Source organism: Ammospiza nelsoni, chromosome 1 (assembly GCF_027579445.1).
Source record: "Ammospiza nelsoni isolate bAmmNel1 chromosome 1, bAmmNel1.pri, whole genome shotgun sequence".
Taxonomy (NCBI): Eukaryota; Metazoa; Chordata; class Aves; order Passeriformes; family Passerellidae; genus Ammospiza; species Ammospiza nelsoni.
Window position 1 is genome coordinate 71,120,814 of NC_080633.1, and position 16,123 is coordinate 71,136,936.

The window sequence follows — 16,123 nt, forward strand, 5'->3', positions numbered from 1 at the left end:
CACTTGCAGTTAGTGCTAGTAATAAGCAGCAGAACTTAAAATCAGTGTTAGACTAAGTCTAATTATGGATTTTTGCTCAGCAAAAAATTCTATTCAGCTATGTTGCTTGGGAAGAAAATGATACCAAGTGTCACATCTGTCACAATAGAACTGCAAAGACAGGACTATAAATAACACCTGAAAAGCGGGGTTCTTGTGCCTGTTTCTGTTGAAAAAATAAAACCTTTAAAATATAGATGCATTTGCATTGCAGTTAGAGTGGGGTTTTATATGTCCTTGTCTTGTATACTAACAGTACACCAACACTGTAAATTTTCTTGGCTTTATTAATGCAACCTATGTCTACCATTTCTGCTTTTCATTAATTCTGTCTACTACAGAGGTGTCAGGGATTATTTTATGAATCTGACATTGATACTGGAACACAAAACCCCCATGTTTCATTGTAGGATAAACTGAAAGCATGTTAATATGCTGGGTTTTGACAAGCGTGGAATCACTAAGTGACAAGTGGTCTGTGCTCACAATGTGTTTGTGTTGAGTCTTGCTTTGCAAAGTTACTGTGGCTTTTCAAAGAGGAGTTTGTGGACCTGAAGTTGCAAATTTTGATGATACAGAACAAACCCAAGGCTTCTTGAAAACAGTTATTTGGAAATGCAGTCATGTTGCACCTGTTACTTGACTAATGTCTTACAGGGTGTAACAAAGAAGGAACTAGGCTCTTCTCAGAGGTTCCCAGAGTTTTGCATGGCCTGTTTTTTGGTAGCAAGGGGGCCACAAAGGTGGTTCCTGTGAGAAGCTGCCAGCAGCTTCCACCATGCCCAACAGAGCCATTCCCTGATCCTCTGAAGATGGACATGCTGCTGGCCAAAGCTGAGAAAGGTTGGTAATGCCTCTATGATAACAAATTTAAGAAGAAAATAAAAACACACAGTGTTTTTCTAACCAGAGAAAAGGAGGAGGTGAGAACATGTGAGGAAAACGACATGGAGACACCAAGGTCAGTGGAGAAGGAGCGAAGGAGGCGCTCCAGGTGCAGGAATTGAGATTACTCTGCAGGCCATGGTGAGGTCATGATGAAACAGCTGTGCCCCTGCAGCCCATGGGGATCCATGGGGGATGCAGAAATCCACCCACAGCCCGTGGGGGATGTGCTCATGCTGGAGTGAGTGGACGTCTGGAGGAGGGTGGGAGACTGGGTGGGGAGAGGGGGCCCTTGCTCCCAGGCTGGAGCAGCCTGGCCTTGGAGGACTGCACCTCATGAAAGAATGATCCACACCACAGCAGTTTTGGGAGGATTTCTGCTTGTGAGAATGGACCCATACAGGAGAAGTTAATGGAGAACTGTCTCCCGTGGGAGGGCCCCCATGGTCTCACAAGGGAAGGACTCCTCTCCCTGTGCTGCAGAAGGAAACCCCAGGTGATGAACTGACCGAAATCCCCATGCCCTGTTTCTGCACTGTTGATGGGAAGGAGAGAGGGGTTGGGAGAAGGAAAGGTGTTTAAGGGCTTATTTTATTTCCTATTATCCTCCTCTGATTTGGTTTGTAATAAATTCACTTCGTTCCTCTAATTCACTTTGTACCTCCACTGCCCTTGGAATGTTTTCTGCCTTCATGACATTGAGGTTCATTAACTGAGTCCTTATCTCAATTCATGAACCTTTTGTCAATTTTTTTTCTCTCCTCTGCCCACCTGTGGCAGGGGAGAGTAGATGAGCGACTTTTGTGGGTAGCTGGTGTTTGGCCAGTGTCAAACCATGACAGATGACAAGAGGCAATGGGCACAGGCTGAAAACATGAAGGTCATGTTTTGTCTGAACATTTCAAGTCTGAACATAAGAGAGGATGAAGATGGCCACTTATGAGGATGGTCACTGGCACAGGTTGCCAAGAGAGCTTGTGTATCTTCCATTGGTGGAGACAGGTATTCAAAATCCAGTGCATATGGCCCTGTGCAACCAGCATCAGTTAAGCCTGTTTGCATAGTGGGTGGGACCAGATGATCTCAAATAGCCGCTTCTACCCTGACAATTCTCTGTTTCTGCAAGGGTTACCCTGACCTGAGAGCCAGATGCTGGTTACCATGACAGTAATGCAGGGAGGCACAAATTAAGCAGCTCCAGTGTTGCTTGCAGTAGATGAGCTCTGCAGCACTAGATGGGTTCTTTTTCTTCTCTTTCACACATTTCACTTGTACTCCAAGTCATACACTGGAATGTGTACTCTTCAAGGAAAGCTGAGGCTGGGAGTGGCTTGGTAGCCAACCCAGCCTGTTTGACCTTTTGCATCTCTCGCTGTCGCAGACATTTCTTCACAGAAATCCTTTCTTTCGGATTTCTGTGTCTTCTGGAGGCCAGAGGCCTCGGAAGACAAGGTAAACAATTATTATCAGCTGCTGTGGAATGTAATGGGACGCATCTTGATTGGCTCATTTTCTTTGTTTATAATTAAGGGCCAATCACAAAGTGTAAGCCAGGGACTCAGTCCTTGGACACAACTTTGTTATAGATTCTTTCGATCTATTCTTAGCCTAGCCTAGCTGCTCTGCAAACCTCTCTCTTTACTCTATTTAGTATAGTAATAATGTATTATATATGATATATTAATAAATCAAGCCTTCTGATTCAAGAAACAAGATTCACCGTCTCTCTCTCACCAGCTGTGACCCACACAGGCACGGTAATATCTGGTGACCCAACATGTCAGAGCAAAAATTAATTTGATAAGACCAGAGGAGCAAAATTGCTGCACTGGGTAAAAATCCTGTATGTGTAGCATTTGATGGTTGCTTTGAAGTGACCACAAAAGTGGATTCAAGCCAGGAGCTGAAGAACTGAAGATTTGGACAGAGTTCACAGCCAAGGCTGACCACAACAGAACCTTCTTCTGGAAAACCTTCAGGAAAGATGATGGAAAAGAGCAGCAGACCTGTGGAGCTGGCCAGAGCAAGCTGGATTCTTTCAAAAGGTACTGTTCAATTTTCTATCCCAGAGGATTCAGCCCTTCGTAGTCTGTGGCTGTTCGTATGGCAGACGCATGCCTTGCCAGAAGAGGTTCCTTTTACTCCTTCAGAGGAGAAGCTTATTGTCCTCTGGAAACACTGGTGTAAGGAAGACGGTTTCTTTTTGTCAGAAACAGATATCTATAAGGTTTTAGATGGGCAAAGCTTTTTGGGTTTTTTACTGATGTCCTGTACACTTTGGATGTTTTTGTCTGGGAGTGCATGGACTCGATTATCCAGTGCGTCTACAGTCAGGGACGCGTGTTGCCTTCTATCTATCCAGCATTTATAAAGCTTTTCCCAGTTTTGAGACGCAGAGCAGCTCTTTTCCAATGGATCTCTAACTGTTATGGCCAGGCGCCGTTTCCACCCCCCTTGGCAGAAGACCCGGTGGGTGATGACTTTGGGCGCTTCCCCGCCCCCTGCTTCGCGGCAGGGGGGGCTGAAACTTCGCAGGGCGAAGAAGTTTTTTTTACTCTTGCTCCGGAGCATGCTCAGATGGAGTTTTCTCCTTCCCCCTCTTCTCTCTCTCTGGGGGGATGGGAGTGGCCGCTCAAGCCACAGCCAGCCTCTCAGACTCCGCCTTTAGACATGGGGGCGGCACCGGTCTCTGAGGCTTCCTCCACACCCCTGCCAGAGCTGTCACTCCAGGAGATCCCGTCTCCGCCTCTCCAGGCGGTCCCGCCCGCGGTTTCACCGGCCTCCCTGCCCCTGCCAGAGCCTGTGTCAGAGAAGGCAGAAGAGACAGCACTTCCGGCGATTGACCTGTTGCTAAGCAACAGCGATGCTCTGCCGCTTCTTCCGGCTCCGCTGCTGCCTGTTTGCGCTGCGGCGGAGACTGCGACTGCGCCTCTGCAGCGGACCCCGGAGTCAGCGGCGGGGGACGGCGCCGGCCCCGTGCTGTGCCTGCCGCCGCTTTCAGGGCCGGGGGACGCGGCGGTGGCCTGTTCCCGCGCGTCCCCGCCACCTCAAGCCGAGACAGTCCCAGAGTCAGCGGCAGAAAACAGCGTTGAACCCGCGGGCCTCCGGCCCGGCGCCCCCCATGGCCGGCCCGCCAGCCCCGGGCCTGCCCCAGGAAGCGGCCCCAGAGGCTGGTCTCTCCTTCCATGGAGCGGGAGCTGCCCGCCAGCTGACTCTTGCGGCAGTCCAGCTGCCTGTTTTTGGGGTCGGCGTGCTCGGCGGTTTGGTGGGTGGTGATTCGGTTGCTGTCCCATGGAGGCTGCCATCTCTGCCACGCCTCTTATGCCCTAGGGGCGAGGGGGAGGGGGCTCCCGAAAGTTCTGCCTTTGGTCCCCAGCCCGGTGGGGGTGGTGCCGTGTTGCTGTGGGAAACAAACATTCCCAGACCCGAGATGAAGATTCTCGGGGCAGCTTCTATTTCCTCACTGCTGGCATGCCTCAGTGGTTTAGGGGAAAGGAAGCGTCTCACTACCCGTGCTGCCATTGTGCTGGCAGCAGGGTTCAGGCCTGTGGATATGCAGAGCCTTCCTTATGGGTTTGGCCTGGGCCGTTGGGCTCAGGAGGTTCCTGGGCCAGGGCCATCACTTGGCCTCCTTGTGTTTCTGGGGGTTCTGGTTTCTCCTACTGGACCTGGTCCCCCTTTGTGAGCCAGTTTTGGGGTTCCTGGTCCAGCATGGGCCAGGGCCCCCAGGGCCTTTTCGTTCTCTGGCACTGCTCTGCTTGGCTGCTGCTCTTTTGTTTTCGATCAAAAAAAAAAAAAAAAATTTCAAAATTAAATAAAAAAGATTGAAAATAGCGGGCAGCAGTGATGAAGCATTGAAGGGCCAGAAAAGGACATTTCAAAATTGTTTTAAATTGTTTAAAATTGTGTTATGCTGTTTCAGGACAAAAAGGACTCTCAGATGTCCAAAAGAAACAACTTCGGCTGATGGACTGTTCCTGAAACTCAGCTGCATGGACTTCAATTTTCCTTGCATTGTTTCTTGCAATTTTCTTATATTGTAGGATTGTCTTAGTGACTTATTAGTCTTCTATATGTTATAGGTGAAGAAATTTCCTGTTCATTCCACATCAGCATTTTTCTTTTATTTTATACAATTTAGAAAGGTGAGATGTCGCAGACATTTCTTCACAGAAATCCTTTCTTTCGGATTTCTGTGTCTTCTGGAGGCCAGAGGCCCCCGAAGACAAGGTAAACAATTATTATCAGCTGCTGTGGAATGTAATGAGATGCACCTTGATTGGCTCATTTTCTTTGTTTATAATTAAGGGCCAATCACAAAGTGTAAGCCAGGGACTCAGTCCTTGGACACAACTTTGTTATAGATTCTTTCGATCTATTCTTAGCCTAGCCTAGCTGCTCTGCAAACCTCTCTCCTTATTCTATTTAGTATAGTCATATATTATATATGATATATTAATAAATCAAGCCTTCTGATTCAAGAAACAAGATTCACCGTCTCTCTCTCACCAGCTGCAACCCACACAGGCGCGGTAATATCTCGCCAGATGGCAGTCACTGTGCTGTAGTGAGAGAGAGCCTCAGAGGTTCTGTTTTCACTCCTCTTATTTTTTCACAGCCTTCACTTATGTGTTCTTCCACACATAAAGAACAAACTTCTCAGTAAAACCAAGTCAATTGCACACATCTGGGCTGCACTGGGGTCAGTCCTGAGGGACAGAAAACTAAATCCTGAGCTGTGGCTTACAGGCAAGGGAGGGCACTGATTTTAGAAGCAGCACTTTGTACAGGGAAGATGTGGAAATAGTTTGTTGAAGGGAGATGTAGTTCCAAATAAAATACCTTCTGGGGAGGTGGAACAAGTTGTAATTGTAGGTGGAATTTTGTTGAGAGTAAATGCTTTTCCAGTACCTCCCTCCTGCAGTAATTGGACTGCCACAATGGCTGCAAAACTTTACGCTATTCCTGATGCCACAGGGATAGCACAACTGCTGCCCTCCCAAGCTGTCAGAGGGAACTGATGCTGCCAGTACAGCATGGTTTGTTCATTATTGCACATGGGTAAGAGGGAGGTGTGGAAGGTTCATTTTTTTCACGTTGCTTGTTCACTCTTGAACAAGGTCAAAAGTGATATTTGGAAGGTGCTGTTCTGGGCCATTGCCTCTGGTCAGACTCCTTATTTATATCGTGTTGTGAAAGGTATGTTTGTAAATGCCTGGATGACACACAGAATAGCAGTGTTTGGAGGCCTATTTGAAACCTGGTGAAAATAAGACACAAGTGTGTTAAAGTTTCTCAGCTTTGTCAGTTGGGGTGGTGTGGTGGTTGATTTGGAATGACAAGAATGGAAACATGCTCCAGCTGTGCAGATTGCAGGATGCTATAAGAGAACCAAGTAACTCAGTGTCTTGAACAACACAAACACAAGTTCAAGTTTATTTATTTCATTAAATGCAGCTCATGGTAAAATAGTAAGTAAAGCATCAATCAAAATCAAAATTTCCCTGGTGTTTCTGTCAATACCACAAATATCTTTGCTGAGGTGCACTCATAAGGTACAAATCAAACATTGGTCATTATTACAGGTGGCAAGGAAGCTTTGCAGGTATTAACCAGGAAACAGGTATAGCTAAGTAAAATTAAAAAGAGGAAGCAGATTTAAATTCTAACAGGTTTAGATTACATATCAATAAAAAAGGTGGTAAGAAGGCTTGTTGCTAATAGTTTGCTTAGCATTTTTGCTGGTTGGAAATCTCAACAACCTTAAAATAAAAAATATAGGAAAATGAAGGAAAAAATGCAATGTGATTAGAAGTCAGCAATTTAATATTAAGGATTGGACAATTTTCTCTCACAGTCTTTTTCAGAAAGCTGAAATAGCAGGAGACAATATGTGCCTATATACATGTGGTGAGACAAGGATGGTGAGGGGCATTCTGAGATTATTCTGGATTTGTATTAAATTTTGTTGAATTCCAACAGTCATCGAAATTTGAAATTAAGGTTATGAAATAGCATTGCAGTACAAATGCAGGTTTCCCAGTGAGGGAAGGAGAGAAAAATAGAGCATACAGATTTCTACAAGTTTGGTTTTTTTCTTTTCAGGGTTCTTTATCCTCTCTGTGAGAGTCAAAAGAATGAATTGCATTTCCCTTGTAGTCAGCATTTGACATAGGGCTGTGTGCAGAGAGCTTTTATGACTCCACTTTACTTTTAAACAACAAAGCCAGAAGAGCAGATTTGATAAAAAGGAGCAAAATTCTGTGCATTTTTTTCTGTTCAGGACTGTCTCATTAGGACAATAGAAGGAAGCAGTAGAGGCCTGTTCTTTGGTGGCTCGGGATAGTTTCTGTTTGCTGCCTTCTTTGAGGGAGGTTGGTTGGAAGGAAAAGAACAAGCACTTCAGTACAGGTGGCTACATGGCTTAAGGTTGAGATTTTAGCACCACAGTTCACATTTTTTCCATTGAACAGTGAACCTTGGTTGCTGTCTGAGAGCAAGTAATTATTCATTCTAGAGGAGAGCAGAATCTACCAAAAAAAAGGATGCTCTTGGACTTGTTGTGTCTGATGAAGAAGTAGAAAGGGTGGTCAACCCTAAATTTCAGAACATGGCTATCATGTGCACTTGTTAGTTCTACAAGGACAGCAGTAGCAGCAGCTGCCTCAGTGCCCTTCTCATCAACTGCAACAAAAGACTTGTGGAAAACCTTGGAGATCATCACTCTATCCTTCTCTGTCATTCCACTGAAATCAGCATTGCTGCTGAAGGCACTGCACATTCCCATCCTGATCAGATTATCGCTGAGGTCATATCTCTCTTCCATTTCGAATTTAGGTAGGTACAGGTCCACAAGAGTCTCGGTTATCTTCTTGGAGTCAGTCCATTTGGACAGCTTCTCATATGTCAGTTCTCTTTCCAGCTATCATTTAAGAAAGAGAAGGAATTTGGTTTTTGCAGGGAAAAACAATTCATTAACTATGAATTAATTAATTTTATGACAATGTAATGAATTAAACATTTTAAATAGTAAATGTAACATTTAGCTGAAAGCATGAAAGAAGTTGGTTTTACTAATGATCAGAGACAAGGTGTGCCACAAGTATATGAGTCTTAATGCTGCAAAGTTTTGAGCAGTGCCCTTTCCAAATTCATAGCAAAAGAGAGATAGGAAGGACATTCAACAGCTTCCATCCCCCATAGTAGTTCTTTCCTCTTTTTAAATTCAGTCCTGATGTGACTAAAATTGCTGTGTGGCACATAGTTTGGTCCAGATCTATAAAAACAGGTGTTAAAATTATTGCATATATTTCCTTGACAGCTTTGAAACAAAGTGCTTCCAGCAAAGTCTTTCACTGCCACTCTGTATCCTGGGCACTATGCCACCAGGATTCAGCTCAGATCAAATGGAGGAAAGCAATGAATGGTATAGACTCCAAGAATTTAACAATCTTGGAATTATATTAACTACAGTAGCAGATCTCGTTGTAGCAAATGCAGTCTCACTAAAATTCTAGTTTTTTATCGAGCAGGCAAATGGTGGGAGGGGAGAGGGGGAAAAAGAGTGAGAACAATATGGAAATAAACATCTAGGCCATCGAGAAAAGGAAGAACCTATGACTTTGTATGTGGTGGTGTCTCTTCTGAGCGTGCAGATCATGTATAATTGGGTGTCAGTCAAGGGGGCTGCTGAAGAGCTGAGCATCTGATTATGCAAAGTGTTGCCTGTCTTCAGTTCCTGCCAAACTAAGGGGAAGAACTTTCTTGGGATTAAAGAAGTATTAAAGAAAATTAATTCAGCTAGTGGATGAGGTCAAGCAGCATGATAGCATGTCCTCAGATAGGGAGATATTATTGTCAGCCTGCCCTACTTTTTTTAAATGACTGAGTAGTATACAAAATGGTTGTACCTGTTCGAGACCCGTAGTGTTGTCTTTGATGTCATCAGGAAGGAGGATGAACATACTGAGTTCACGTTTCACATATGGCAGCTCAATCATTTTGAAATTCATTGCTTCCATGATGAGGACTGGAAATGTTTTTCTCATGTACATCATCTTTACAGGCTTGGTCTTGTTCTGGAAAGTATTTTTTAATAAGTAAGAAATCATTGAATGGAAGGGTGATGATGTCTCAGTGCAGGGAGAGGAAATTTTATAAACTTTTAAAACAGTGATTTATTATCCATTTTCCAAAGCTTTTCTTGACTGAACAACATTGCTTATCTTGGTGTCTGTCCCAAAGCTTTTGTAGGGGCTGAAGAGATATTTTTCTCTTCTCCCCAAGAAATGCCTAAGGAGGAAGAGAGTTAGAAATTCAAGGATTAGGGATATGGAGCACGTGTGAGATATGGCCTTAAAACACTCTGGCAGAAAAGCAGCTGTGGTTTAAGAGGATGAGTGTTGTGCAGTTTATCAGTGATCTCCTCTCTCTGGTGATAAAAGGTAATTGCTTGGAAAAAAAAGCTGATTGCTTGAGAAAAGATAACTCTAGTGTGAGAGCAAATGAGCTCATGATGAGAAGAGTTCCTGGGAGACAGTCACTTTGTCAGGAGTATATAACTTCTATTAACATCTGTATCCCTTCATTCAAGGAAGCAGAACATGTGTATATGCTAACCAGAGAGAAGAAGGTAGATTTTGTGGAAGTTGCACAGAGTTCTTTAACTGTGAATTCATTAACATCCCTCCTGGGTACATGCCATTAACCTTGCTTCTAGCCTCATGCAGACATGCAGCAGTTCAGGGCACCCTGTTGCAGCTGTGTTTGAGCAGGAAGGATTGTGCTCAGCCTGGTTGCACAGCGCAGAGGCCTGGTGCTGTACTCAACCGTGACATGCCATGTAGTTCCCATCCGTGGAGCCTGGACTCTCAAAATCATGTTTTTACAATTTAGACAATTTTAGCACTGCTTTACTGAAAAGTTTTAAATGTCTGTAGTGATTTTGGAAACATTAGCTGTTACTTGGAGCTCGCTAACATTTACCTGAGCACATTTCCTAATGTTTCAGTGAGCTGAGAACTGACAGATTTTGCTGCAACCAGCTTTTCACATGATCTAGTTACCATAGGGCTACCTAAAACAATTATGAAATTGAAAGATTTCAGCAATAGATGTTGTGACCAGGTTGTTTACAGTAAGAAGGAGGAACTTACCTTGCTCAGTCGGAAGGGTTGCAGTTCTGTATCTTCTGCCCTAAATTTCACTTCCCATTCTGCCTTGAAGTAAATGGCATTTATCAGGATCAGCTTGGTGGAGTTTGTCACATCTCGCGGACCCAGCAAATTCTTGATTTTGCCTTTTGAAAGCATAAGAGTCAGGTTTCATTTCAGTATAGCACAGTGAGGACATTTTGATCAGTTTTTCTCTCAGTTCAGCTTCTTAGTAGAAAGTCCATGCCTCAATGCCCTGCTCCCTAAAATGCTCCCCTGAGGTAAATCAGTGTAATTCTTTACACTCTCCGAAGCTGTTTCCTGACCTGTCCTCCTGGCTGACAGGGCTTTACTCCTTCAAAAGCTGTCTCAGCTTCATGGCAAGCAGCTAGAAGCAGAAAGCCTCACTGACTGGTTACAGCAGGTAGAAGGAGGAGCCCCTCTGCCCAGTGCAGGGTGGTACAGCAAGGCAGGCACCCCCCCTGCCCTGGAGCACTCTGGTGGGCAGAGGTGCCTCTCCCCTCTGTCTGCTCTGCCAGTGGTGCAGCACCAGGGCACGTTTGTGCCAGCAGACCAGCTGCTTCAGAGCATTGTGGAGTCACTGGGAATCTCCTCAGGGAACTCAATGAGGTCCACATCAGGCGTTTGGAGCAGCTGAAGTGTGCTGCTCTTTGTCTGTCCTCGCACCATATCTCCGCTCACTGCCCACATCCACATTGGAAGGCATGACCCAGCTGCTGCAGTAGCACCTGGGGAAGCAAGGGCACCTGCCCAAGGGAGAGGGCAGCCTGACTTTGTGGGAGAGCAAAGATGTTGGGGTTGAGCCCAGCTTACCCTCAGTTTGTTTTTCAACCCAAGTGTTGATTTCCTTTCCTGTCTGTTCTGGTGCTGTCTTAAAGTTAACCTTCTGTGGCTCTGCTTCATAGTAGTTCTTACTGAGCTGTATGTATGTCTGAAAAATAACAAAAAAGTGAGCAAAAAAGGTCTGTGCTAGAGAAATATGCTACTTTTAGTCCCAAAAGGAAGTTGTTAGCTCTTATACTTGATTGATTCTTTGTCCTGAGGACTGCAGGATCTTGCCTGTTATTTTCTGCTGGACTATGGGTTAATAAGTAAGAAATAACCAAAGAACAGAAATTTCATATCTTTTGTTCCAAGATTTATCTGGAGAAGTGAGGAAGGCTGCATGCATCCTATGGATGTGCTTATTTAATTTCTCATTTACAGTTTTATATATTGAGGGTTCCAGTACTAAAGGCACATTTCATGTAAAGGGTTATAGGGATCTACAATACAGAAAAGGGCAATGCATCCTTAAATTCTGTGAGCAGACTGACTGGTATTTTCCAGTTAAGGTTATCACTCTAGTCCAGAGCTCCTATTTGCAGTATTCAAGGTCAGCTTCCAAACTGTTCTGTTAATGGCAACTAATTTAAAAGAGAAATATTTTTGCACTTTTTCTTCCTCTTCCCTGAGATTTAACTTACAGGCAATAATAGGAAGGTTTTTTCCACGTAAATGCGGTTGGCACTTTTCAGGGAGTAGGTGCTTCTGGGTTTGTTGATGGCAGTCAGGAGCTTCTTGAAGCTAGAATGAATATCTGCAGTTTGCTTGTTCTCAGGATCCTTGGTAAAAGAAACCAAACATTCAGCAATTTAATTTTTGCATCAAGCTTTCAAAACATGCTAAGCAATGCGTATAGGAGAGGGATTTAGTTCCTCTTCCTTACTTTTTATTTTCCCAAGTTTACCATCAATGCAAATTTGCAGAGCTCTGTTCGTGACTGGATTAACTGAATTGTCATATAACAAACCTTCCAGACTATCCCAGTGACTCATCCTTTCAGCTTCTGAGAGTCTGAGTGAGTGAAAGGAACTGAACATCATCCTGTTGTGAAGTATGGCTGGGGTTTTTACTTTAAGGAGGAGTGCAGACAATAAATACTGGACTCCTAAAACTCTATCTGGACATTTTGGTTATTTATAATGGAATTTCACTTCAAACAGATACCAATTTTCTTCTCTTTGGTCTCCCCCGAGAAGGTCTGGCCACAGAAGAAGCAGCTTCAGCTCCTGCTCCCATGTTGAAATGAAGGACCTGCAAGCAGAGTTTTCAAAGATAAGAAATAGGCATGAAGGGCCTTGTGAGACTTAAAGTCAAATGGGGATCAAATGGTTGTCATGTTTCTCTCCTTGTGATAACTCACTGTGCTATCTGCTGCTTAGGGGACTAATCAAAGGGCTGCTGAAGCTGTAGTGACAATAAATCCCATGGAGTAACAATGAGTAGCACCATACCCCTCCCAGACCACCAACACTGTGATCTTATCTACATGCTGCAAGGCAGAACTCCATTCCACAGCTGTTTCTCCCAACAGCAGGAATGGGTTTGTGCAAATCCAAAAGGTTCTCCCCACAATAATAGTACAAAAGTAACCTACCTCTGCCATCTCAGTTGCTGTAGGTCCTTTTGCTCCCAGGTATGTCAGAGCCAGAGCTGCTGATATGCTCCAAGGGGAGAAGAAAATGTTTTTTCCCTTGTTGTTCTCATTCAGCTTGTTGAAAAGATCAACAGTAAAGTTGCCAACTGATGTGGAGACCACTTCCATTTTTACAACCTGGAAAGATGCAACAAACAGAATTGTACTCTTTGAATGTTTAAATTTTTGTACATAGTACACTTTAATGAGAGCCTGTTGCATGTGCAAAACAATCCCTTTCAGCCACTAAAACTAATAGCATAGTTGTATGTTTATCTTCCACACAGATACTGGTTGCCACCTGTTAGGAGCACCAATTTCTTTTAGGTTTTTTCCCTCTACAGCTGCAGTTTTCTTTGTGATTCTTTCTGTCTTTGATCTCCAAAGATGTGCAGATTTATAACCTCTGTATTTCTTTCCTTTTTTGTTCTTAACTAATGATTTATGAAAGCAACATTCACAGGGGAAATTATATCCATTTTTAGTACATTGGTTCACATTTTAGTACATTCTTTGAGTTTCCCACTACTACATTTGGATCTGTATAGAATTGACAGCTGATACTGCAAAAGGATTTAGGCATAATTTTTAGGCTCATTTGCTTTTCCTGGCCAGCAACCTATTCTGAGTAGTACCATGAACAGCAAAGCTGTTGTTTCCATTTAGACTTACACGGTTTATTCATTCTGTGTACCTACCACCCCTTCTGAATGTTCCAGCAATTTTTTTTCCCCCAGAAACTGCCAGATGCCTTGAGGTTATGACTGCTCTAGGCTTTAAGATATCTACCCAGTAATAGCTGCCTCATGTAATTTACCATTTAAAAAACCAGAAATGCTTAGATTATTCTCGTTGTCTTATCTATGGAATGGAGCAACAAAAATTGTGGGGCAATCTCTGAAGTCTGCAGATATTTATGAAGTGATTTGTTTCCAGACAACTACATTCTTTCTGGTGGTCAGTATGCCCTCAGGACCATGTCTGTACCAGAGTGATTTTCTTTCCTTGGAGAACACAACCAAGAGAGCATCAGGATGGGAATTTCTGGTTTTAGCTAATGAATACTCCTCTGAGTCTCTGGCCTGATAATGTGCAGTGCTGGGCCTTCACCTGAAGTACAGAATTCTTTTATCAAAATGAAGATTTTACTTGTAATGCAGTTTCTACCCTAAGAAAACTTTCCTGCTTGTGAATAATTCTGCCCCAAATTAGCAGTTTTCCATAGGCTTACAGCATTATTTTCTCTAATGGTTGACATTTAGAAAAACACAAGGCAAAAATAATGCATTATTACACAGGGGTATTATCATTTATCCATACAGTCACACATAGAACAGATTGCATTTAAAAAACCCACAAAATATACTTAAATTGATTTAAATATTTACCTTTAATCCTGTGAGAGAGAAGACTTAACTCTTGTCCTCAGTCAGGTTCTGCATTTGTGTGTTAAGCAATTTTTAAATTAGGGAACACAGTACTGCTTGCCCCTCCCTTTCCTTTTTATCTACATCCAGGTTGTGCCCACCTACCCAAAGTTCCTTTCTACCACATCCCCAAAAATCTTACAAAGTTTTGGCCTTTTTGTTGACCTGGTCACTTTTCAGATTTAGAGATTTCAAAAGGACAATAGAATTAAAATCCCAAGTCTGTTGTTGCACCACAATAGCCTACTGACAGGATAGCAAAGCAAGTTGCTGATTCCGAAGGTTTTCTGGTGCTGTGGAGATAACTGCTGTGTTGTTTTAAATAAGTGAATTTTAAAAAGGTTACACAATACTTTGTTTTGGTTTCTGGATTTAAGCAGATATTGAGGGTCTGATTTTCCGCTCTGGGACTCCTGAGTTTCAAATGCAGTACCTCAGCATAAAACACCAAGTTTAATGATTGAATTGGACACTGGGAGTCCAGCTTCAGACTGAAGATTGTTAGGAACACAGAGACAAAACTGTGAAGGAGGGCAAGGGAGGGAGACCCCACTGGCTGGTGAAGAAATCTCATTGCAGTCATGGTTGGGAATCATTTGAGACAAACACTGCAAAACCCTGAGTTGCTGCACAGTAAGGAGGAGGGCAAGAATTGAAACAACTCCGCTGGGAGGGCTCAAGCAAAGACAGAGAGACACAACAGAGGTAAACATGGCACAAGACCTGTCACTTGAAGTCCCAGAAGAGACACAGTGATGGAAGAAGAACAAGGTGGTAACAACTCTAAGACTCTAGAGGGCAGTGGAAGGAGCAGCAAAGGAAGGAAATTGTACTGTTTGCTAAGCATTGTACTGCAAGCATGATTACAGGAATACAGTGGGTCAAGAATTCTAAAAAATGTCAAAAATCAGTGTTGTGCAAGGCAGTGAAGAAATGCCAGAAATTAAGCAAGTGCTAGTTTTAGTATAGTGAGTACGTCCTCCACAAATTTGGATAGGAGAAAAGTCAACTGAATGGTTAAATGGTGAGAAAGCCCAAGCCAGGAGACTGCCAAGTCCCAGAGATATATCTGTGAGCAAAATAGTTGCCTTTGCTAGTCAAGATGCAAGGAAGCCATACAGGGTGAGAAAGGGAGATTGCAAGGCAGAGTGGCTTTTGACAAGAGAGAAAAAAGAAATCACAGATATTAACTGAAAGGAGCATCCAGAGATCAACCTCCTGCTTGGAGCAGGGCCATGAGTAGATAAGGTTAGCCATAGCCCTTCCAAGGATGAAGATCCCACAACATTTCCAGCACTGCTCTTCACTCTGGGAAAAGGTTGTTCCCTAATGTACAACTCACTTTTCGTATGTTGTGGCCACTGCCGCTCAGGAATGATATGGCACTGCCAAAAGGACATCAACTGTGTCATCTTTACAACCATGCTTAAAATAGTGAAGGAGAGAGAAAAGGTGACTCATATTTCCATTGACTTTAAAGGCCTGAGTAGGTCTGTGTTCATGTTGTCATAGTTTTGTTTCTCCTTGGCCTTTCAGGTGTGACTTTTCTATCTTTATTCCCAAGGTTTATCAGGAAGTGCTTAAGAGGCTTATCCATGGGGACATGCTGCTCTTCCATGAGGTGAAGGAGGGCATGGCAGAATTGGACTGAATGCACAGGGATCCAGTGTCATGTTTTACAGCTGAGACAGGCAGAAGGCATTTCTCTTGGGGCTCTATAGGGATAAAGCACGCGCTTCATAACACTTTTCCTATGTTCTTTCCCATTTGGGAAGCAGAGCCAGAAGGGACCCTGGGAGCAGCTGACCACTTGAATGAAAAGAGAAAGGATGCAGGGACAGTCAGCAGTCTCTGCCAGGAAAAGGGAGTTCTGCTGTTTCAAGAAAATGTGTTTGTAGTAAGATAGCTGTTGGTGTGTGCAAGTCCTTAAGAAACCTGGTTCTTTGCTGTCTGTTGTGAATTCATATAGTCAGGAGCATTCCCTGCAAACATGCATGATTGATCAGGGCACTCTCTTAGGAGAAAGAGCAGTGACAGGAGTAAATATGATCTGGGAGATTCACATTCATCTTCCAGAAAGCACTTATGGCCATTAGTATTGCTTGTATTAGCTGTAGACTTGGTTCTCCCATTTTACCTTG

At 43.6% G+C, this 16,123-nt stretch overlaps 1 protein-coding gene across 1 annotated transcript; it reads right to left on the reverse strand.

Annotated features, from left to right (window-relative positions):
• Positions 1-6,332: 6,332 nt before the first annotated feature.
• On the reverse strand, positions 6,333-14,013 carry LOC132071435 (heterochromatin-associated protein MENT-like). The gene is made up of 8 exons (XM_059469014.1): positions 13,944-14,013; positions 12,517-12,693; positions 12,087-12,173; positions 11,564-11,701; positions 10,911-11,028; positions 10,080-10,222; positions 8,835-9,002; positions 6,333-7,846 (listed from the first exon to the last, which is right to left on the reverse strand). The coding sequence occupies exons 2-8, from the start codon at positions 12,682-12,684 to the stop codon at positions 7,433-7,435; spliced, it is 1,236 nt and encodes a 411-aa protein (XP_059324997.1). The 5' UTR covers positions 12,685-12,693; positions 13,944-14,013; the 3' UTR covers positions 6,333-7,432.
• Between the last annotated feature and the right edge of the window lie 2,110 nt (positions 14,014-16,123).